A 21,804-nucleotide genomic window follows, 5' to 3' on the forward strand; every position below is an offset into this window, starting at 1 on the left:
TGCACACAGCCAGGATGGATGGTGGTTCAAATCTTGGCATCCCCTTTGGTCCCCTGAGGCATGTCAGGAGTGATTTGAGCGCATAGCCAGGAGTAACCCCTGAGCATCCCAGGGTGTGGCCCAAAAACCAAAAAAAAAAAAAAAAAAAAAAAACCTGGGAGAATAGAGCTACTAAGAAGTTGCTGTCCATGCTCTGGGATGGCCGAGGTCCAGGGGCCTTAGTGAACTCTCCGGTCTGACATAGAACAGAATGATAGGATCTCTATGATTGGGGCAGGCATGACTTTGGGCTCCTTGCCAACACCTCTTGCTGCCCAACACCCAGGACTCTAGCTGAGTCACACCTGTGGTTCCACTGTCCTCTGTGGCCACCTCCAATACAGCCTTAGTGTCACGAGACGCTGGCACATAAGCTAGAGGAGGAAGTGGTGACCGGGCTAGAGCCAATGGCCGGGATCATTAGGCGGCGTCCTGGCACCCATCCAAATGGCCCCAGGAAGCAAGGGACATTTCCAACGTCACAGTTTTTTGAGTTGACTCTCTTGTGAGTCACCTGAAAATTCTGTTTCTGACAGAGGACCCTCCCACGTCAGAATCCTGCTTGTCAGACAGTTGTGCGGAACATAACCAAACAACCTTCCCAAGGCCACAGACAGCGGATACAGTCAGGCCGAGGATGTGATAGCAACATCCTCCATAGCCTAGCCCTGTTCTTCCCTCTGTCCACTCCCCCTCAAAAAGGAGTTAAGACTCCAAGAGGTCCAAACAACTGGAGGCCAGCATCGCTGTCCAGTAATGTTGGTTCCCATGAACACACATGTGTAATCACATACAATCCACGAGTGAACGTACATACCCCACTAGAAAGAATGGTGCAAGAAAAGCTTCTGGGTTACAAAACAACACAAAATATTCTTGCCTCTGCTGGAGCATCAAGGAGGCCCAGAATAAACAGGGACTGACTATAAAGCAGCATACAGTGAACCCAGGGGCCCTGTCCAGCCGGGAGCTTTCAGTACACAAGAAACAACTTCTCCAAGCCCAGAAATCAAACAATGGATCCAAATTCATTTCTGATCATTAGTGTTTTCCCCAAGGAGGCAGCAGCAGTGATAAGGCAGGACAATACTGCCCTGTGTACTTGCTGCCTTCCACACTGAGCTCACTCAGAAATCTCAAACAGGGCCTATCCCCACACCCATGGCCTTCCTCCCTCTGGCTCCTCCTTTCTTGGTTAGGAACAGATCTGTTAGGGGGGTTCAGACTAACACAGTGGGAGAGCCAGAGGAGACGACCTGCTCTAGAGTGTCTTAGAAACAGTTTGTCCTAGAAACAGATCACACTGCACTGAACTACATGCCAGCATACACATGCCTTCAAGTCTTCCACTCTTGGAGCTGTAGCAATAGTATAACAGGTAAGGCTTGCATGCTTATGCTTGCATACGGCCAACTTGGGTTCAATTCCAAACCCCATATGGTCCCCCATGTACTACCAGGAGTGATCTTTGAAAGCAGTACCAGGAGCAATCCCTGAGCATTGTTGGATACAGCCCAACACCCTAATCAAACCAAAAAAGTGACTTTCACTATGACAAGCAAAACTATCGAGGAAGAAAGTAGTTCCATTTCTACCCCTTGGGATCAGAGCTATAGCACAATGGTAGGGTGTTTGCCTTGCACGTGGCTGATCCAGGACGGACCTCAGTTCGATCCCCAGCATCCCATATGGTCCCCCGAGCCAGGAGCAATTTCTGAGCACATAGCCAGGAGTAACCCCTGAACGTCACTGGGTGTGCCCCCTCCCCACAAAAAACCATTTCTACCCCTTAATCCCTTGGTGTTGTTTTGGCTAGATAAGAATTTGGGGGGGGGCCGGAGAGATAGCATGGAGGTAAAGCGTTTGCCTTTCATGCGGAAGGTCATCGGTTCGAATCCCGGCGTCCCATATGGTCCCCCGTGCCTTCCAGGAGCAATTTCTGAGCATGGAGCCAGGAGTAACCCCTGAGCACTGCTGGGTGTGACCCAAAAACCACAAAAAAAAAAAAAAAAAAAAGAATTTTTTGGGGTCACAACTAGTGATGCTCAGGGTTACTCGCTGGCTCTGGACTCAAGGGTCACTTCTAGAGGTACTCAAGAAACTACATGGGGGGCCGGAGAGATAGCATGGAGGTAAGGCGTTTGCCTCTCATGCAGGAGGTCATCGGTTCGAATCCCGGCGTCCCATATATGGTCCTCCCGTGCCTGCCAGGAGCAATTTCTGAGCCTGGAGCCAGGAATAACCCCTGAGCACTGCCGGGTGTGACCCAAAAACCACAAAAAAAAAAAAAAAAAAAAAAAAAAGAAACTACATGGGGGGCCGGGCGTGGCGCTAGAGATAAGGTGCCTGCCTTGCCAGCACTAGCCTTGGATGGACCGTGGTTCAATCCCCCGGCGTCCCATATGGTCCCCCAAGAAGCCAGGAGCAACTTCTGAGCGCATAACCAAGAATAACCCGAGTGTCACCGGGTGTGGCCAAAAACCAAAAAAAAAAAAAAAAAAAGAAAGAAAGAAAGAAAAAAAAAGAAACTACATGAGATGCTGAGGATCAAACCCAGGTTGGCCACATGCAAGGCAAAGGTCCTCCCTGCTGTAATTTCTCATCAGCTCCTATAGGTGCTGATGTTTTAAGAAAGTGATCTACAGGGGCCGGAGCAATAGAACAGTGGTAAGGTGTCTGCCTTGCACACAGCCAACATAGGACAGACCACCACTCGAATCCTGGCATCCCATATAGTCCTCCCAAGCCTACCGGAGCGACTTCTAAGCTCAGAGCCAGGAGTAACCCCTGAGCACCGCCAGGTGTGATTCACCCTCAAAAAAAAGAAAGTGATTTCAGAAGAAAACTGTAAATCTGGGGTGGGGTGATAGTGCAGCAGTAGGGCATTTTCTTGCACGCAGTTGACCCAGGATAGACCTGGGTTCAGTTCCCAGCATCCCATATGGTCCCCAAGCCAGGAGCGATTTCTGAGTGCATAGCCAGGTACAGCAGTTAGGGTGCTTGTCTTGCATGCGATTCCTAAGTACTGCCAGGTATGACCCCCTAAAAATTCTTTTTTTTTTTTTTTTGGTTTTTGGGCCACACCCAGTAACGCTCAGGGATTACTCCTGGCTATGTGCTCAGAAGTTGCTCCTGGCTTGGGGGACCATATGGGACACCGGGGGATCGAACCGCGGTCCCTCCAAGGTTAGCGCAGGCAAGGCAGGCACCTTACCTTTAGCGCCACCGCACGGCCCATCCTTAAAAATTCTTAATTAACCAGGGACCACCCCAACTGCAGCTTAGGTCTCAAGTATTCACTGTCTATGCCAGCAGGTGGACTGGACAACTCATTTTCAGTTGTGTGCAGTGGCACAAAGTAGAATTGCAGGCGGGACATTGCTCAGCAGCAGGGCACAGGTCTTACCTGCAAAAACCAACAGAAAACTAAAGCCAAAGTCTAACTTGAGACAGTGGTCCTACCCTACCCTCACTCATACCACGTGTTTGCTGGCAGACCAGGGAAGAAGCTGACTCCAGTTTTGGATTCTCCAGCCAGAATGTCCCGTGCAATGGGGACAAAGCACAGTGGTACCCGTGAAGACTCCACACTGTCCCCCAGGAGCCAAAGGACCAGACCCAGAGCTGTCACTCAGGCAGGGCTTTGTAAATGAATGGATCAGGACAAGCTTTCCTTTTCGAGAAAAGCTGTGTGAGTGTGGGGGCAGCTATAGGAAGATGTGGGGACCTCCCTGGAGACATCTCCCACACAATATGAGCCATCCTCCCCTCCCTTCTCCCTCAACTCCCTCCAGTTTGTTCTCTAACTAACTCCCTGCTAATCCATAACTACACCCCAACTCTGTCTTCCACTCCGCTCAGAATAAGCTCAAGTCTTGCTCATTCTAAAACAAGCAGCCTTCTCTTCCCTCTCCCCTTTCTTCCCCTCTCCAGGACCTCACCACACTGGCTTTTGCCCCCAATTCCCACCCACTCATTTCACTCACAGCTGAAGACTGAATCCAGGCAAAGAGTCTCTTGTCCTAAGCTCCCTGCACTGCACAGTCCCCCTTCCGGTCTCTCTCCCTTCCGCCCCAGACCCATTCAGACTCATTATCCCCCCCCAAAACACCACTCCCACCTCCTGCCAGGCCAGGGAAGAGGAACCCCACTGGGGCCATCATTGAGTAATTCCTAGGGGTTCAAATCCCCTTACTAACCCCTGCCCCCCCCCCCCCCCCCCCCCCCCCCCCCCCCGTCACTGAGATCCACAACCAGCCTGCAGGAATCTTGTCCCATTATTTTGGGGAGGAGGTCACGTTTGCCCAGACTCTTATCAATCTCACTAGAGGCTTCCTCCAGTCTGGGACCCAGGTTGAAGTCAGAGGTGCAAGATGAAGAGAAAAAAGGTGGGAGTCTGTTTACAGGGCACTTTACATAACTCAGAAGTCATGCACCATCCCTATCAGAGAAAGGGCAGAGATAGAGATAGGGACTAAATCCTCATCCCTCCCAGCAGGGGCCCCACCCCTGGCATGGAAAAGCTCTTGGACAAAACTGCACAGGTTAGAGGTTAGCTCCAGCTTTTCAACACTAGGGGCTGGAGAGACAGCACATCGGTAGGGCGTTTTCCTTGCAGCCAGCCAGGAACCCAAGTTCAATTCCTGGCATCCCATATGGTCCCCCGAGCCTGCAAGGAGCAATTTCTGAGTGCAGAGCCAGGAGTAACCCCTAAGTGCCACTGCATGTGACCCTCCCCCCTCCCCCCAAAAAAAAAGCTTTTCAATACTCACTGATTTCCAAGGGGTCCCTTTGATCCTTAGCAGGATTAAGACCCACACCTATTGCCCACTTCCACATCCACAGCCCAGAGAAACTGCAAACTTGGGCTCTTTCGTTCCATTCTTTTCCCTCTGCCTCTCCTACTCTTCCAGTTCTTTCCCCAGGGAACATCCAGCTTCTAGTCCGGAAGGATTTGTTTTAGAACCAACTGGCTCAGATTGAAGATAAGATTTGTTTTAGAACCAACTGGCTGGGCTCAAGGTCAACACCTTTTTCATTCTGGCACAAAAAAGGTACTTAGCTGGCACAACTGCACCACATTGATCATTACAAGCCCTCCACTTTAAAACACACGTTCCTGGCAGTAAAAGGGATGCATCTGAGGTTTGCACCCCAAAATACTCTCACCCACCACCAGAGAAACTGCAGCTGAAACACACCCACTTGGCAGCTTTTTGCATTTCCCTGCCATCCGCCTCCTCCGGGGCATGTCCTCCAGGGAAAAATGGGGTGTCTGGGAGGGACACCCTCACATTGTCTCCACCCACACAACACCCCTTATGGTACCTGAAGCCCCCAACCACCACCACCTGCTCAGGAGCCAACCAATTCAGAAAGAAAATGAAGCCTGGAGAGACACAGCAACTTCCTGGAGCCTGCCAAGCAAATTTGTGGGGGTGGAATCAGGTTCCGAAATTCCAGCTCAGAGCTACAATCTATGTAACTGTGGCCTGTGATCCTCAGTCCCAAAGCCACACATAATTAGAAGTTATAATCCTGTAATGCCATGATGACATCTTTGCATTTAAATATACTTTAAAACTACTCTCTCTCTCTCTCTCTCTTTTTAATGGTGGAAGGAACTTGACCAGAAATGTTCTCACCTGTTTTCCAAATTCATTTCCAATAGTCTCACCTCTGTACAGGCAGTGCAAGGCTAGGTGACAATGTTAAAGGAACAGGGTAGAAGGGGCATGCATGACCCACCTGCCTGCCTCACTGAGCACTGAACAATTAAGAATGGATCCTTCTGTGGGAAATAAAAAAACAGTTTCACTTCCCTATTTATAATTACGCATTGCGCCCTGGGTCATATATGTTATAAAACAACCACATCCAACCAACCACTCGGTCCGGCCTGGGCCACTGCCAAAGGCTATTTTAAGACTTTGACTAGCTTGGACCTCGGAGGAGGAAGAGTGGCAGGTGGGTGTCCCCCAAGAATCTGGGCTCAATGAAAGTATTTGGGGTAAAAAAAAAGTCTGGGGCCAGTTGCAGCCTGGGAGGGCGGGGGAATCCCTTCCAGGTGCACCACTCCGAAGCTGCCCTGGCGATCGAGGGGTCAGGCAGTAACTGTCACCCACCCTGGGACGCGCAGAGGGGTCTCCCGGGCCTGTAGCTCGCCTTTGATTTCTAGCAACCAGAGATCTGGATTGCAACGCGGCCGGCGCAGGGCAGCCAGGAGGGGGTCTTTCTTAGGTGATTTGGGGTAGAGGAGGGGGTGACCCCAAGGGACGCCATCCAGAGCAGGACACCTCGAGCATGCGAAGGGCGCACAAGGAGACCTTGCAGCCAGCCCTGAGATTGGGGTGCAATCTCAGCCACCTCGCAAGCACCCCATCCAAGCGCTTGCTCGGAGTGGCAGGCAGCTGGGTACGGGCACCAACACACAGCGGGGCCTAGGACGCCGGCGACTTAAGAGAGGAGATCTCCATAGAAGGGACCCCCCACCCCCAACTTGAGCACCCCATCTGCAGCCGCCGGGCGGCACCTGCGCAGGGACGCTTCCAGCAACTCCACGAATTCTTCCTGCAGTGAAGTCCTGGAAGTGAAACCACCTGCTGCTGGGTCTCGGGGTTCACCGCCGCCCTTACCCCTCTTTCCTAGCCTTGGTCCAGTCCGCCCCGGGGCCCGGGCGCCCCTTCCCCCGGCCACGCGCCCCTTTGCAAGCCCTTGCAGCAAGCTCCTGGCCAGATCAGGCAAGAAGGAGCTCTGGAGGCTTCCAGGCTCCCCTCTCCCGCCTGAAGGCACCCACCTTCCGAAAGTAGCTGTCCCCCTCTTTCTCCAGCGGCTGGGTCGCCGCGGGCAGCAACGTGTCCGTCATGCTTGCAGCGAGGACGCGGAGCGAGGAGTGAGGCTGGGCAGCAGCGCCGCTGGCAACCAAGGCTGTGGCCACGCCCCTTTCTACAGGACACGCCCGGGACCGCCCATCCAGCAGCTGGCCCCGCCCAGTTTTGTAGGCCGCGCCCGGGACCGCCCCTTGTCTAGTCCCGTTTGGTAGACCACGCCCCCGGGACCGCCCCGTCCCGGAGTCCCCGCCCGTAACACCGCCCAGGGCCCGCCCCAGGTTCCGCCTCGGCTCGCGATTGGCTGGGCGCTGTCCTCCCTCTCCCCCCACCATCCCCGCACTGGGTTGGAGCCCGGGTGCCTGGCACGTCCAGGTTCCCAAACTTGCAGCTCTTCTCCTGGGACTGGAAATTGGCCCCTTGTCCAAAGCGCTGGGGCTGGACTCCTTGAGTCCTTCCTTCCTAGGAGGAGTGAGGGCGAGTTGCCCCTAGCCGAACCCAACAGGGTCTGGAATTGGGAACGAATACCCACGTTGAGTTGGGTTAACTGGGAGTTGAGAGGTTGCAGCAGGGCCTGCCTGAGTCCACTTGGAGCGCTGCAGGGGTTATAGGGAGCCTAGGAGGGTCGTGCTAAGTTTTGGGGTCTCTGGAAAGGTTGTTTTGTTTTGTTTTTTTAACTGTGGAAATAAACTTTATTATGAACAACCTTGTATACTATGGTGTTTAAATAAAGTATTTTTAAAAATAAAAGTAAATATTAAAACCCAATTGCTTATTGTTGGCATAAAGGAAAACATCTTGTTTATTTTTTATTGACCCTGGAAAGGTTTTATGCTTGGGAGACTAGGGAAAGTTCTTAAGCAATTCCCCCCAGCCCCCAGCCTGACTGAGCAATGCAGTAAAAGCATGCTTTCTGAACTTGGTGGAAGACGTTATAATCAATATAAATTTGAAAGCTTGGTCAATGGGGTAAAAAGTCCCTGGTTCCAGAGTTAATTGGGGACAACCTGGTATCTGATCCGAACCACTCACACAAACCCCTACTCAGCACACTTGTAGCTCCAGCTGGGTGGAGCAAAGAATCCAGAGCATGAAGCCAGAACTGGGAACCTGTGGAAGCCACAGGGCCAAGCCTTTCCTGGTCAGTCACTTCTTCCTTTTCCTAGTTCAGTAATAATTTACACGATTTCTGCTGAGCATCAAATGCTGCAAATGCAACACAATAATAGGCTTTTACAGCAAGTCAAGTTTCTCCTTTAAACAAACACCTACACACAACTTCTTTTGTTTTCTTTTTCTTTTTCTTTTGTTTTTGGGCCACACTCGGTGATGCTCAGGGGTTTCTCCTGGCTATGCGCTCAGAAGTTGCTCCTGGCTTGGGGGACCTTATGGGATGCCAGGGATATCAAACCACAGTCCGTACTAGGCTAGAGCTGGCAAGGCAGACACCTTACCTCTTGCGGCAATGCGCCGACAACTTTTTATCTAAGTCTTTAATTCAAAAACTTAGACCAGGGCCTTGGCGATAGCACAACAGGTAGGGCATTTGCCTTGCAGGAGCCTGACCCGGATTTGGTCCCCAGCATCCCATATGATTCCCTGAGGCTGCCAGGAGCGATTTCTGGGCAAAGAGCAGGGCAGAATGTGGACCCAAAACAAAAACAAACAAACAAAAAATACCTTAGACATAAGCCCAAAGTCATAAAATACATAGAAGAAAACAAAAGAGTCCTCCTCAATGTCATAGAGGTGTTTTGGAATCAAATTCAGTGTCTAGGGAAACAATAGCAAAAAATAAACAGAATTATTTCAAGGGAAAAGGCGTTTACACAGTGAGCAGATCTACCACAAAACCAAAAAGGCAAGCCAGATGCTGGGAGCAGAAATTTGCACAAAGGGTTTGGTATCCAAAACATAAAGAACTCACATGACAACAACAAAGCAATCCTTGGTTATTTTTTTGTTCTTTGTTGTTTTTGTTGTTACTGCTATTTTCTTTGGGGGCAACACCCACCAGCACTCAGGGTTACTCCTGGTCTGTATTCAGGAATCAGTCTTGTAGTGCTCAAGCGATCATGGACCATATGGGATACTGGGCCTCTGAAAGGCAAATGCCCAATCCACAGTGCTATAGCTCTGCTCTCTTCGCCTTTTTTGGTGGGGTGGGGGACAAGAGGGAGTCACACCCTGCAGCACTCAGGGGTTACTCCTGGCTCTGTGCTCAGAAATCGCTCCTGGCAGGCTCCGGGGACCATATGGGATGCCGAAATAGAACCCGGTTCTGTCCTGGTCAGCTGTGTTTAAGGCAAACACCTTACTGTTGTGCTTACTCTCCAGCCCCAGAGAAATAGTACAGTAGGTGGGTTTCTTGCCTTGCGCATGACTGACCCAGTTTTGATCCCAAGCATCTCATAAGGGCCAGGAGTAATTCTTTTTATTTTTTTATTTTTTTTTTTTGGTCACACCCGGCGGTGCTCAGGGGTTACTCCTGGCTGTCTGCTCAGAAATAGCTCCTGGCAGGCAGGCACGGGGGACCATATGGGACACCGGGATTCGAACCAACCACCTTTGGTCCTGGATCAGCTGCTTCCAAGGCAAACGCTGCTCTGCTATCTCTCCGGGCCCAGGAGTAATTCTTTTTTTTTTTTTTTTTTTTGATTTTTGGGCCACACCCGGTAATGCTCAGGGGTTACTCCTGGTTATGTGCTCAGAAGTTGCTCCTGGCTTGGGGGACCATATGGGACACCGGGGGATTGAACCGCGGTCCGTCCAAGGCTAGCGCAGGCAAGGCAGGCACCTTACCTTTAGCGCCACCGCCCGGCCCCAATAATTCTTAAACATATAGCCAGGAGTAACCGCTGAGCACCACCAGGTGTGACCAAAACAAAACAAAAAAAATTTTGTTCGATGTCTAATTCTGTACCTAAGTTGTACCTGTCATGTAGTAATACTAAAAAGTAATTAGGGGCCCAGAGATATAGCACAGCGGCGTTTGCCTTGCAAGCAGCCGATCCAGGACCAAAGGTGGTTGGTTCAAATCCCGGTGTCCCATATGGTCCCCCAAGCCAGGAGCGACTTCTGAGCGCATAGCCAGGAGTAACCCCTGAGCATCACCGGGTGTGGCCCAAAAACCAAAAAAAAAATAAAAATAAAAAATAAAAATTGTGGGGCCGGGTAGGTGGCGCTGGAGGTAAGGTGTCTGCCTTGCAAGTGCTAGCCAAGGAAGGACCCCGGTTCGATCCCCCGGCGTCCCATATGGTCCACCCAAGCCAGGGGCGACTTCTGAGCACATAGCCAGGAGTAACCCCTGAGCGTCAAATGGGTGTGGCCCAAAAACCAAAAATAAAAAATAAAATAAAATAAAATAAAAATTGTTAAGTAGTTTTACTACATGTGAATATTAATTCCTAAAAAACAAACTGGCAAGAAACAATAACACTAACATTTAGACTAGGCGGTTGCTGGAGAGTGTGAACAGGGTGGGAGAAGAGCAGTGGGTCTTTCTATGAATGGAGGCAGAGAAACTTTGGTGGCAGGAGTGGTGACCTGAAAGCAGTGTGATGCTGGGCCAGAGCGGTGGTGCAACGGTAGGGCATTTGCCTTGCAGGTGGCTGACCTAGGATGGACCATGGTTCGATCACCTGGCATCCTATATGGTTCCCCTAGCCAGGAGCGATCTCTTTTTTTTTTTTTAGTTTTTGGGCCACACCAGTGATGCTCAGGGGTTACTCCTGGCAATGAGCTCAGAAATCTCAGAAATCGCTCCTGACTTGGGGGATTATATAGGATTCCTGGGGATTGAACAGTACTCTGTCCTGGGCTCGTGCAGGTAAGGCGCCTGCCACCACTCTGGCCACCCAGGAGTGATTTCTGAGCGCATAGCCAGAAGTAACTCCTGAGCGTCACAATTATAAGTGAATACAACAATTTTAACAGGAGGTGGGAGGAAGTGCATTAGAAGTTGTTGAAGAGTTTTAAAATAAATGATGGCATCAAAGAAGAATCAACAATGAGAGATTGAAGTGATAGCTGAGTGGTAAGGCTTGCATGCTGCTGACCTGGTATGAGCCTGTGTTCGATCCCCAGCATCCCATATGGTCCCTGGAGCCTGCCAGGAGTGATTTTGGAGTACAAAGCAAGAAGTAACTCCTCAGTGCCATTGTTGAGTGTGGCCAAAAAGCAAACAAACAAAGAATCAACAATGATTAAAAATCCACCTTGTTATTACCAACTCAAGGCCAGTAAGAAGAAAATGTCTGGAAAGAACCTGGATAGCTCTGACTAGCTCAGCACAATGACAGGTAGTTGGGAAATTTTGTGTTAGATACAAAAAATTACCTCATTTCTTAAAGACAGAAGAGAATATTGGGGCCGGGCGGTGGCGCTGGAGGTAAGGTGCCTGCCTTGCCTGCGCTAGCCTAGGACGGACCGCGGTTCGATCCCCCGGCATCCCATATGGTCCCCCAAGAAGCCAGGAGCAACTTCTGAGCGCATAGCCAGGAGTAACCCCTGAGCATCACAGGGTGTGGCCCAAAAACAAAACAAAAAAAAAAACAAACAAACAAAAAAAAGAGAATATTGATCCAGTTTCAGACTATTACTCTGTAATTAATCTATTGCTTCAGAAACTGTAAACACCTTTGACTAAAACATACACATCTTTTTTTTTTTTTGGTTTTTGGGTCACACCCGGCAGTCGCTCCTGGCTGGCTCGGGGGACCATATGGGATACCAGGGGATTTGAACCACCATCCTTCTGCATGCAAGGCAAATGCTCTACCTTCATGCTATCTCTCCGACCCCAACATCCACATCTTCTTAAGGGAGCCCAAAGGAGTGGGCTACACTATTATATTTATGGTGCTGCTGCTGCTATTAATACTTCTTTATCAATAATAGAATCTCTAGTCAGAACATTTATAGATACCATATTTCATCCTCACTTTTCTTCTGCAAATTAAAGGATTAAGTAATCTCTTTGGCACATGAGAATACCAGACTGGCCAAGGACACATCTTCTGTTAACAGCTGAAATTGGCTTTTAGTTCAGCTCTGCAAACTTCAATTATTTCTTATTACTTTCTAATTTTTTGTCATAGCTTTCTGCCTCATGGAGGGCTCTAATGGTCTTTAAAATTTGTCACAGGGCTGAAGTCAGAGCAATAGCACAGTGGTAGGGTGTTTGCCTTGCACATGGCCTACCCTGGACTGACCCCAGTTTCATCCCTGGCAACCCCTATGGTCCCTTGAGCCTGCATGGAGCAATTTCTGAGCACAGAGTCAGGAGTAACCCCTGAGTGCTGCCAGGTGTGAACCCCAAACAAAACAAAATAAAACAAAAATGTGTCACAGGGGTTGGAGTATAGTGGGTAGGGCATTTGTCCTACATGCAGCCAATCCAGGTTCAATTCCCAGCATCCCACATGGTTTTTTGAGCCCTGCCAGGAGTGATCAATTCCTAATGCAGGAATAACCCCTGAGCATCACTAGGTGTATCCCCAAACAAAACCAACAAATAAATATAATTTGCCATCTATTTCTGTCCCTTATGTATTACTGAATTGATCATCTTTAATTTTACTCATTTTCATTTTATTTTTTAAAATATGTACTTATTTATTTTTAGTTGGTGGTCAATATCCGGCAATGCTCAGAGGTAACTCTTGGCTCTGTTTTCAGGAATCACTCCTGGTGGTGTTCACGGACCCTATGTGATTACAGATATCAAACCTTGGTCAGCTGCCTATAAAGCAAACACACTACCCACTGTGCTATCACTCCAGTCCTTTTACATTTTTTATTATTTATTTATTTACTATTTATTTGGTTTGGAGGCCAAACCCGGTGGCATTCAGAGGTTACTCCTGGCTCTGCACTCAGAAATTGCTCCTGGCAGGCTCAGAGACCATATGGGATGCTGGGGATCAAAGCTGGGCCTGTCCCAGGGAGCTGCTTGCAAGGTGAACGCCCTACTGCTGTGCTATATTACTCCAATCCTCTTTTTATTTATTTTATTTTATTTTAAATGTCTTTATTTATTTTGGGTTTTGCCCTGAGTAAGATTACCAGGACCTCAATAAAGCCAAAAAAGAATGCAAAGTGTCTCATGTAATCTAGCCCCAAACACTTGTATTTTGAGCTTCTTTTTCTGTTGTTTATTTGTTTGGGGGCTACACCCAATGGTGCTCCAAGGTTAGCCCCTCCGGCCCCTGATCTCCTTTTTTTTTTTTTTTTTTTTCGGTCCCACCCGATGACACTCAGGGATTATTCCTGGCTATGTGTTTAGAAATCGCTCCTGGCTTGGGGGACCAGATGGGGGGATCGAATCTCAGTTCGTCCTAGGCTAGCATGCTAGATACCGTATCACTTAGAGCCACCACTCCAGCCCCTGAGCTCCTTTTATTAAAAAAAAAAAAAAAAAAAAAACAGGGGCCCGGAGAGATAGCACAGTGGTGTTTGCCTTGCAAGCAGCCGATCCAGAACCAAAGGTGGTTGGTTCGAATCCCGGTGTCCCATATGGTCCCCCGTGCCTGCCAGGAGCTATTTCTGAGCAGACAGCCAGGAGTAACCCCTGAGCACCGCCGGGTGTGGCCCAAAAACAAAAAACAAAAAAACAAAAAACAGAAAAGGGGCTAGAGAGATAGCACAACAATAAGGTGTTTGCCTTGCATGCTGCCTACTCAGGACAGATCTGGGTTTGATTCCTGGCATCCCATATGGTCCCCTAAGCTTGCCAGGATCGATTTCTGAGTACAGAGCTAGGAGTAACCCCTGAGTGCCACCACCTGTGGCCCAAAAGCCAAAAAAAATAAAAATAAATAAATAAATAAAAATAGCAGAAGAAGGGCCTGAATGATAGTACAGTGGATAGGGCACTTGTCTATCATGTGGTCGATAGGTTTTGATCCCTGGCATTTCATATGATTCCCTGAGCCAGCCAGGTGTGATTCCTGAAAGCAGAGCAAGAATAACCCTTAAGCATTGTCAAGAGTTATCTATCTCTTGAGCACCTCTAGATGTGACCCCAAACAAAAAGAGAGCAGAGATGGGGGGCCGGAGAGATAGCATGGAGGTAAGGGGTTTGCCTTTCATGCAGAAGGACAGTGGTTCGAATCCCAGCATCCCACATGGTTCCCTGTGCCTGCCAGGGGCGGTTTCTGTCTGAGCATAGAGCCAGGAGTAACCCCTGAGTGCTGCCGAGTGTGATCCCAAAACCAAAAAAAAAAAAAAAAAAAAAAAGCCTATGATTCAGACCCACAGCCTGTTCTTAGAGGGGAAAAAATGAAGCAGCCTTCTGAGTTTCTAGCCATGAGTACCTGCAAGTCACTGGTGGGGGGAAGGGGGTGTGAGAAACAGGAACAGGTTGAAGGTTCGGGGTAGGTTCAGGGGCCATGAGAAACATGCAGGACAGAGGGCTCCAAACCACCTCTTGGCTCTTTGCAGAGGGGCCCACTGGTCTGATCCTCTATCTCTGGCCCTGCTGTGATCTGGAAATGAGAACCGCAGTGCTGTCCCAGCAGGAGGGTGACATCTGACCTCCTATTTGTCAGCCCCGTTTAGGTGTTGGTGGTTTGTCTCAAGAAACACCAAAGAGCCCCAGTGCTCCTGATCAAAACACAGGGTGGGGGTGGAGGGACTGAGATAAGTAAATGGTTAAAGGTTAAAGCCTCCTCTATAAACTCTCAGCCACATCCCTGTTTCCGCATCTAACTGCAGCCATTATTTGGGCCCAGAGATCCCATTCCTTCTAGTGAAATGCAAATCCTGCCTCCAAAGACCTTTTCTGCTGATCAAAGAAGCACTAGTCCTACCCTTTCTGGGGAAATCCAATGAAATCAAAAGCAGAAAAGAGGAACCAGAGTGATAGTAGAGTGGGTAGGGTGCTTTCCTTGTATGTGGTCAATGCAGTTTCAATTCTGGCCAATGCATTACAATACCATATGATTCCCTGAGCACCATTAGGAGTAATTCCTGAGTGTGGAGTCAGGAGAAACCTCTCAGCATTGCCAGGTGTGCCCCTCCCCAAAAGGCAGGGGAAAAAAAAAAGTGAATAGCAGTGATAAATTATAATTATAGATGTACTTTTGCAACTATTATTTTAAAATATTTTTAATTCGGTTAGAGTGATTGTTAAGTGTCTGGAGCACATGCTTTGCATGTGGGAGTTCCAAGTTCAGTCCTATACCACAAAGTTCCCCTCAGTACCTCCAAGAGCAATATTCAAACACTGAGCTGAGAGTAGACCCTGAGACCACTGGGTGTAGTCCAAATAAACACATGTATTTATTTATTTACTTATTATTTAAATAGCTAATTTTAGGAGGCCAGAGCAATAGTAAAGCAGTTAGCATGTTTGCCTTGCAAGAAGCCGACTCTGGTTCAATCCCCGCATCCCATATGGTCGGTCTCCAAAGCACTGCCAGGAATAATTCCTGCGTGCAAAAGCAAGAGTAGCCCCTGAGCACCATTGTTGTGATCCAAAAACAAAATCAAAACAAAACAGGGGCCGGAGAGATAGCATGGAGGTAAAGCATTTGCCTTGCATGTAGAAGGATGGTGGTTTGAATCCCGGCATCCCATATGATCCTCCTAGCCAGCCAGGAGCGATTTCTGAGCATAGAGCCAGGAGCAACCTCTGAGTGCTGCCGGGTGTGACCCAAAAACCAAAACCAAAACAAAACAAAACAAAACAAAAAATCAACAAACTAGGGGCAGGAAAGATAGATAACCCAACTGTAGAGTGTTTTTGCCTTGCATGTGACCTGCCCAGGAAGGACCCTGGTACGATTGCCTGCATCCCATAAGGACCCCCAATGCTGCCAGGAGCGATGGGCCACACTCGGCGGTGCTCAGGGGCTACTCTTTGCTCTGCCACTGGCTCTGCGCTCAGATATCACTCAGGGGATCATATGAGATGCTGGGGATCAAACTAGGGTCCTTCCTGCGTGGGCCGTGTAAGGCAAATGCTCTACCCCTGTGCAGGAGCGATTTCTGAGCGCAGAGCCAGGAGTAACTCTGAGTGCTGTGGAGAGTGGCCCAAAGACTACCCTCTCCCCCCAAAAATCAACAAACTAATTTTAGGTTTGGAGCCAAACCCAGCTCTGCTCAGGGATCATTCCTGACAGTGGTCTGTACAAGACAAGCACCTTAATGTTTGTACTCTCTCTCCAGCACACAAATAATACTTTAAGAAGTTGGAGCCATATTGCAACATAGAGGGCACTCCTGGATGGTGCTTGGCAGGCGCTGTCCCTGAATTACCTCTGCCAGGGCCCTGCATTATGCTGGCTGCTATTCCCCCAGATGTGAAGCACAGTTTCACAGTGTTAGAACAGTCATTCCTTGTTGCATAGCTGCTTACTCTCTGCTGAGCATGTTCATTCATTATCTGTTGGTCCTTCCACAGCCTGGGAAACTGGAGTTTATCATCCTGTGAAGAAGCTGAGGCATGGTGCTCTCTCCAAGATGGCAGATTAGACAGCTACTGTGTCACAGGTTAATGTCATTCTACACCTTTCCTATGGCTGGTGATTGATTTTTAGGTGTTTGCACCATACATTGTATTATTCAGGGACTCACAGTCACTCCTGATGGTACAATGGAGAGTCATGTAGAACTGAGGATCAAATCTTGCAGTTCTTTTACCACATTTTCAGCCCTGTTGTCTATGATTTTTATTTTTTTATTTTGGATTACAGCCGGTGGCGCTCAGGGGTTACTCATGGTTATGCACTCAGAAATCGATCTTGGCTTGGGGGACCATCTGGGATGCCAGGGATCAAACCCAGGTTCATCCTGGGTCAGTCACATGCAAGTCAAACGCCCTACCACTATGCTATCATTTCGGCCCCTGATGCCTGTGATTTAAAAGGAAAGGTATTTTCATTTCATAACATACACCAATACTGAATCAGTATGCCACCTCCTGAAATGGTCCCCTTAGTGCTGATTCCTGAGTACAAAGCCAGGATTATCTCTGAGACATCACTGCATATGATCCCCAAACAAAGAAAAAAATAAATTGAGTAACTGAGAGGACGCTCTGGTGGAGGCTGTTATGTTAAAACATTATATGCAGGAAACCCTATCATTAAAACAACATTGTAAAATCAGTGTCCCAAACTTAAAACAAAATGTGAATAAGTAAATGACAAAACAAAAGCCAAATAAATCACCACCAACAAAAAATTATTTTGGTGAAAATGTAATTAGTATGATCTTTTTTTTTTTTTTTTTTTGGTTTTTGGGCCACACCCGGCGGCGCTCAGGGGTTACTCCTGGCTGTCTGCTCAGAAATAGCTTCTGGCAGGCACGAGGGACCATATGGGACACTGGGATTCAAACCAACCACCTTTGGTCCTGGATCGGCTGCTTGCAAGGCAAATGCTGCTGTGCTATCTTTTCCGGGCCCAGTATGATCTTCTTCTTCTTATTATTATTATTAATTTATTTAGCCACACCTGGCTGTGCTCAGGGGTTACTTACTCCTGGCTTTGCATGTAGGGATTACTTCTAGTGGGTCTTTGGAGACCATCTAGGGTGCTGGGGATCAAATCCAGGTTGACTGCATGCCAGGGAAGCACTTAACTTATTGTACTATATCTCCAATTCACCTTTAGTTTTTAGTTAGTTAGAAAAATTGGAGGTTGGGGCCGAAGAGATAGCACAGCAGTAAGACATCTGCCTTGCATGCAGAAGGATGTTGGTTCGAATCCCGCCATCCCATATGGTCCCCTGAGCCTGCCGGGGGCGATTTCTGAGCGTAGAGCCAGGAGTAACCCCTGAGCACTGCTGGGTATGACCCAAAAAACAAACAAACAAACAAAAAACAAAAAAAAATTGGGGTGAGATGGGCTGAAAGACAGCTCAGAAGGCACTGCATTGTGGTATCCTAAGCACCAAGCTGGGAATAGTCCCAAGACTGCCCAGTGAACTCCAAACCAAAACATGTTTCCCTTTCCAATTTAAAGAGATTGTACAGAGAGTAGGCCATTTTGTCTTGCACACGGCCAACTCAGGTTTGATCCCTTGCATCTCATATGGTCCCCTGAGCACTTCCAGGAACCATGAACCATGAACCATGAACATAGCCGGAAGTAAGCCCCAAGCACTGCCAGATGTGGCCCAAAACCCAAAACGAGAAAAGAAAAGGAACTGTGTGTTTCTGGCCTGGTGCCTTAGTACATACAGGCAGAATTTCAGTAAGAGCACATCATGGAGGGCTGGAACAAGGGTTATGCAAACAGGTTGAGCACATGTTTGCATAGGGGAGGCCCTTTCTATCCCTACCATCATATGGACCTAGAATAGCCTCTGAGCCTAAAATAGCCAGTTAGTGTGTGGTCCCACATCTGAAATGAAAAGGCACAAGTGACACTGACTCTCAAGCATATAGAACAGGTTTCTTTGTATCCCATTGCCAGTGTAGGTGTGTGTGTGTGGGGGGGTCATAAGCGAGAAATTCCCCTTAGCCTGTAGAATCTAATCATGATCTCTGGGCAGGATTCTGAAAGACTGTGACATCCCGAAGTTCTTGCACTTCTGAATCAGAAAGGACAGCTGAGGAACATGATTGCCATGGGTTTACCATAAAATGTGCTGTTGCTAAGATCCCTCTATCAATAATTGAAGCAAGGGCCCAGAGAGATAGCACAGCCGCGTTTGCCTTGCAAGCAGCTGATCCAGGACCAAAGGTGGTTGGTTTGAATCCCGGTGTCCCATATGGTCCCCTGGGCCTGCCAGGAGCTATTTCTGAGCAGATAGCCAGGAATAACCCTTGAGTGCCGCCGGGTGTGGCCCAAAAACCAAAAACCAAAAAAAAAAAAAAGAAAAAAAGAATTGAAGCAAGGGGCAGGAGAGATAACATGGAGGTAAGGCATTTGCCTTGCATGCAGGAGGTCAGTGGTTCAAATCCCGGCATCCCATATGGTCCCCTGAGTCTGCCAAGAGCAATTTCTTTTTTTTTTTTTTTTTGGTTTTTGGGCCACACCTGGTAACGCTCAGGGGTTACTCCTGGCTATGCGCTCAGAAGTTGCTCCTGGCTTCTTGGGGGACCATATGGGATGCCGGGGGATCGAACCGCGGTCCGTCCAAGGCTAGCGCAGGCAAGGCAGGCACCTTACCTCTTGCGCCACCGCCCGGCCCCCAAGAGCAATTTCTGAGTGTAAAGCCAGGAGTAACCCCTGAGCACTGCTGGGTGTGATTCCCCCTCCCCCCAAAAAAAAGAGAATTGAAGCAAGGTTTCCAGTGTCATCCTACTGTCCATCATCCCATTGGTATCTTTGTCTGGGATAAAGATGAAGTTCTCAGTTGCTCTGTGTATTTGTTTATTTGTTTGGAATTTTGGGCTCAGAGGGTTGCTTCTGGCTCCACAATATGGAATTATTCCTGGCAGTGTAGGGGGATCATATGAGAGGCTGGGAATCAAACCAGGGTGAATTACCTGCAAGGCAAGTGCCATCCCTGCTGTCTCTAGCCCCAATGTGTGTGTGTGTGTGTGTGTGTGTGTGTGTGTGTGTGTGTGTGTGTGTATTTAATGGGGCCACTCACAAGAATAGGGGTCACACATGCTGACTCCTTGAGCCACATTCAATTTCCCAGACTCCTTCTGAAGGGAGCCAAGAAATAGAGAAAGTCTCTTGTTAATACCCTGTGACCTTTTGTTTTTGTTTTTGTTTTTTGTTTTTGGGCCACACCCGGTGACGCTCAGGGGTTACTCCTGGCTATGCGCTCAGAAGTCGCTCCTGGCTTGGGGGACCATATGGGACGCCGGGGGATCGAACCGCGGTCCGTCTCCTAGGCTAGCTCAGGTAAGGCAGGCACCTTACCTCGAGCGCCATCGCCCGGCCCCTACCCTGTGACCTTTATTGTTTTGTTTTGAAGCCGTAATTAGGGGTGTGTAGGGCTTACTCATGGCTCTGTGCTCAGGGGTCACTCCTAGTGGTGCTCGGTGAAATCATATGGGATGTCAGGGATTGAACCTAGGCCAGTTGCCTTATATTCTATACAATCTCTCCAGCCCATAGACTACACAATCTCCTGTATGCCCTGTCACCTCTTTAGATCATCACCCTGTAGGCCTCAAAAACCTATAGGTTCCACATCAGTATATTCAACCAACCTCTGACAGAAAACCCATCCTATACAGACTTTGTACCCTGCCATTATTCCCTAAAGAACACATTTTATCTACTATCTGGTGCTTATACCATATGGATATTGTAATGATGTCAAGATCACTTCAAGTTTACTGGAATATATGTACAAACTATAGAAAGCAAACTGATTATGAGAGACTTGAACACTCACTGTAGGGGTCAGAACTGATCCCCTGTGGATATTTATTTATCTGGACCACATCTAGCAGTGCTCAGGTTTTGGCTCTGCACTCAGGGATTATGCCTGATGGTGTTTGGGGGATCTGGAGTGTCAGGGATTGAATCTAGGTTGGCCTTTTGCATGATAAACACTTTATCCACTGTGCTATATTATTTGTTTGTTTGTTTTTGTTTGGGGGCCACACCCAACAGCTCTCAGGGGTTACTCCTGACTCTGTGCTCAGAAACCTATCCTGGCAGGCTCGGAGGACCATATGGGATGCTGGGGATCAAACCCAGATTTGTCCTGCATCTGCAGCATGCAAGGCAAAAGCCCTACAGCTGTGCTATCACTTGGGCCTCTTCAATTACTATCTTTCTGACCCTCCACCCATTTTTTAAAAATGCTACAGTGCTGGAGAGATAGTACAGGGGTAAAGGTGTGTGCTTTGCTGTTGATCAATCTTGGTTTGTACCCTAGCATCACATGGTGCCAGAAACACTTTCTGGAATGAAATGTGAACACAGTGTGAGCCCCCAATCACTGTCAGGAGTGCCCCTTGCCTCTGATGCTCTGAGTCTATAGTGTTCCATCATATAGGTCGCTTTATTTACCTATTGCTGATAACACATCACACCAAACTTTTTTTTTTTTTTGGTTGTTGGGCCACACCCGTTTGACGCTCAGGGGTTACTCCTGGCTATGTGCTCAGAAATCGCTCCTGGCTTGGGGGAACCATATGGGACACTGGGGGATTGAACCGCGGTCCGTCAGCTTGCAAAGCAGACACCTTACCTCTAGCGCCACCTTCCTGGCCCCACCAAATCATTTTTTTGTTTTGTTTGGAGGCCACATCCAGTACTGTTCAGGGGTTACTCCTGACTCTACACTCAGTAATTACTCCTGGCTTCAAAGGAGAGAACATACAAAATGCTGGGGATTGAACTCAGGTCTGCTACATGCAAGGCAGGTGCCCTACCATTGTACTTTGACTGTGGCCCCTTATTACCCTAAGTCTTAATGGTCTAAATCCCCAAACATTCCTTTTCTTTCTTTTCTCTCTCTCTCTCTCTCTCTCTCTCTCTCTCTCTCTCTCTCTCTCTCTCTCTCTCTCTCTCTCTCTCTCTCTCTCTCTCTCTGGCCACACCCAGTGATGCTCAGGGGTTACTCCTGACTATGCGCTCAGAAATTGCTTCGGGCTTGGGGGACCATATGGGATGCTGGGGGATCAAACTGTGGTCCATTCTTGGCTAGCGCAGACAAGGCAGACATCTTACTGCTCCGTGCCACTGCTCTGGCCTCAACATTCTTTTTCTTTTTTTTTGGGGGGGGGTGGGGGAGGTCTGTCTTGGGAGGCAAACCCAGTAGTTCTCAGGGTGTATTTCTGTCTCAGGGATCACTCCTGGCAGTCCTTGTGGAATTCTCTTCAGTGCTGGGGATAGAGACTGGATTAGCTGTGTGAAGACAAATGCCATAACTCTTCAGGCTCTGGGGCATTTTTCACGTGATCTTTTATAGTCCTGGAGGTGATAGAATTGTCAGGGGTTCTTGCTCCTGTTCTTTCATGCAGCTGAATTTGGAGAGTTATTGGAATTTGAGTCATTTGGATTCTTCTTGACTC

The 21,804-nt window shown here is 48.5% G+C and overlaps 2 protein-coding genes across 2 annotated transcripts in view; one reads left to right on the forward strand and one right to left on the reverse strand.

The window, feature by feature from the left end:
- RHPN2 (rhophilin Rho GTPase binding protein 2) overlaps positions 1–6,917 on the reverse strand; it is a 77,333-nt gene extending 70,416 nt beyond the window's left edge. The window contains exon 1 of the mRNA XM_049786579.1: positions 6,836–6,917. Coding sequence (XP_049642536.1) covers positions 6,836–6,904 — 69 coding nt within the window. The 5' untranslated portion in view covers positions 6,905–6,917. The remainder of the gene's footprint in view (positions 1–6,835) is intronic.
- Positions 1–21,804, forward strand: part of LRP3 (LDL receptor related protein 3) — a 269,703-nt gene that overhangs the window by 92,957 nt on the left and 154,942 nt on the right. The gene's annotated exons all lie outside the window — the stretch shown is intronic.

This window comes from Suncus etruscus, chromosome 14, assembly GCF_024139225.1.
Source record: "Suncus etruscus isolate mSunEtr1 chromosome 14, mSunEtr1.pri.cur, whole genome shotgun sequence".
NCBI classification, from domain to species: Eukaryota; Metazoa; Chordata; class Mammalia; order Eulipotyphla; family Soricidae; genus Suncus; species Suncus etruscus.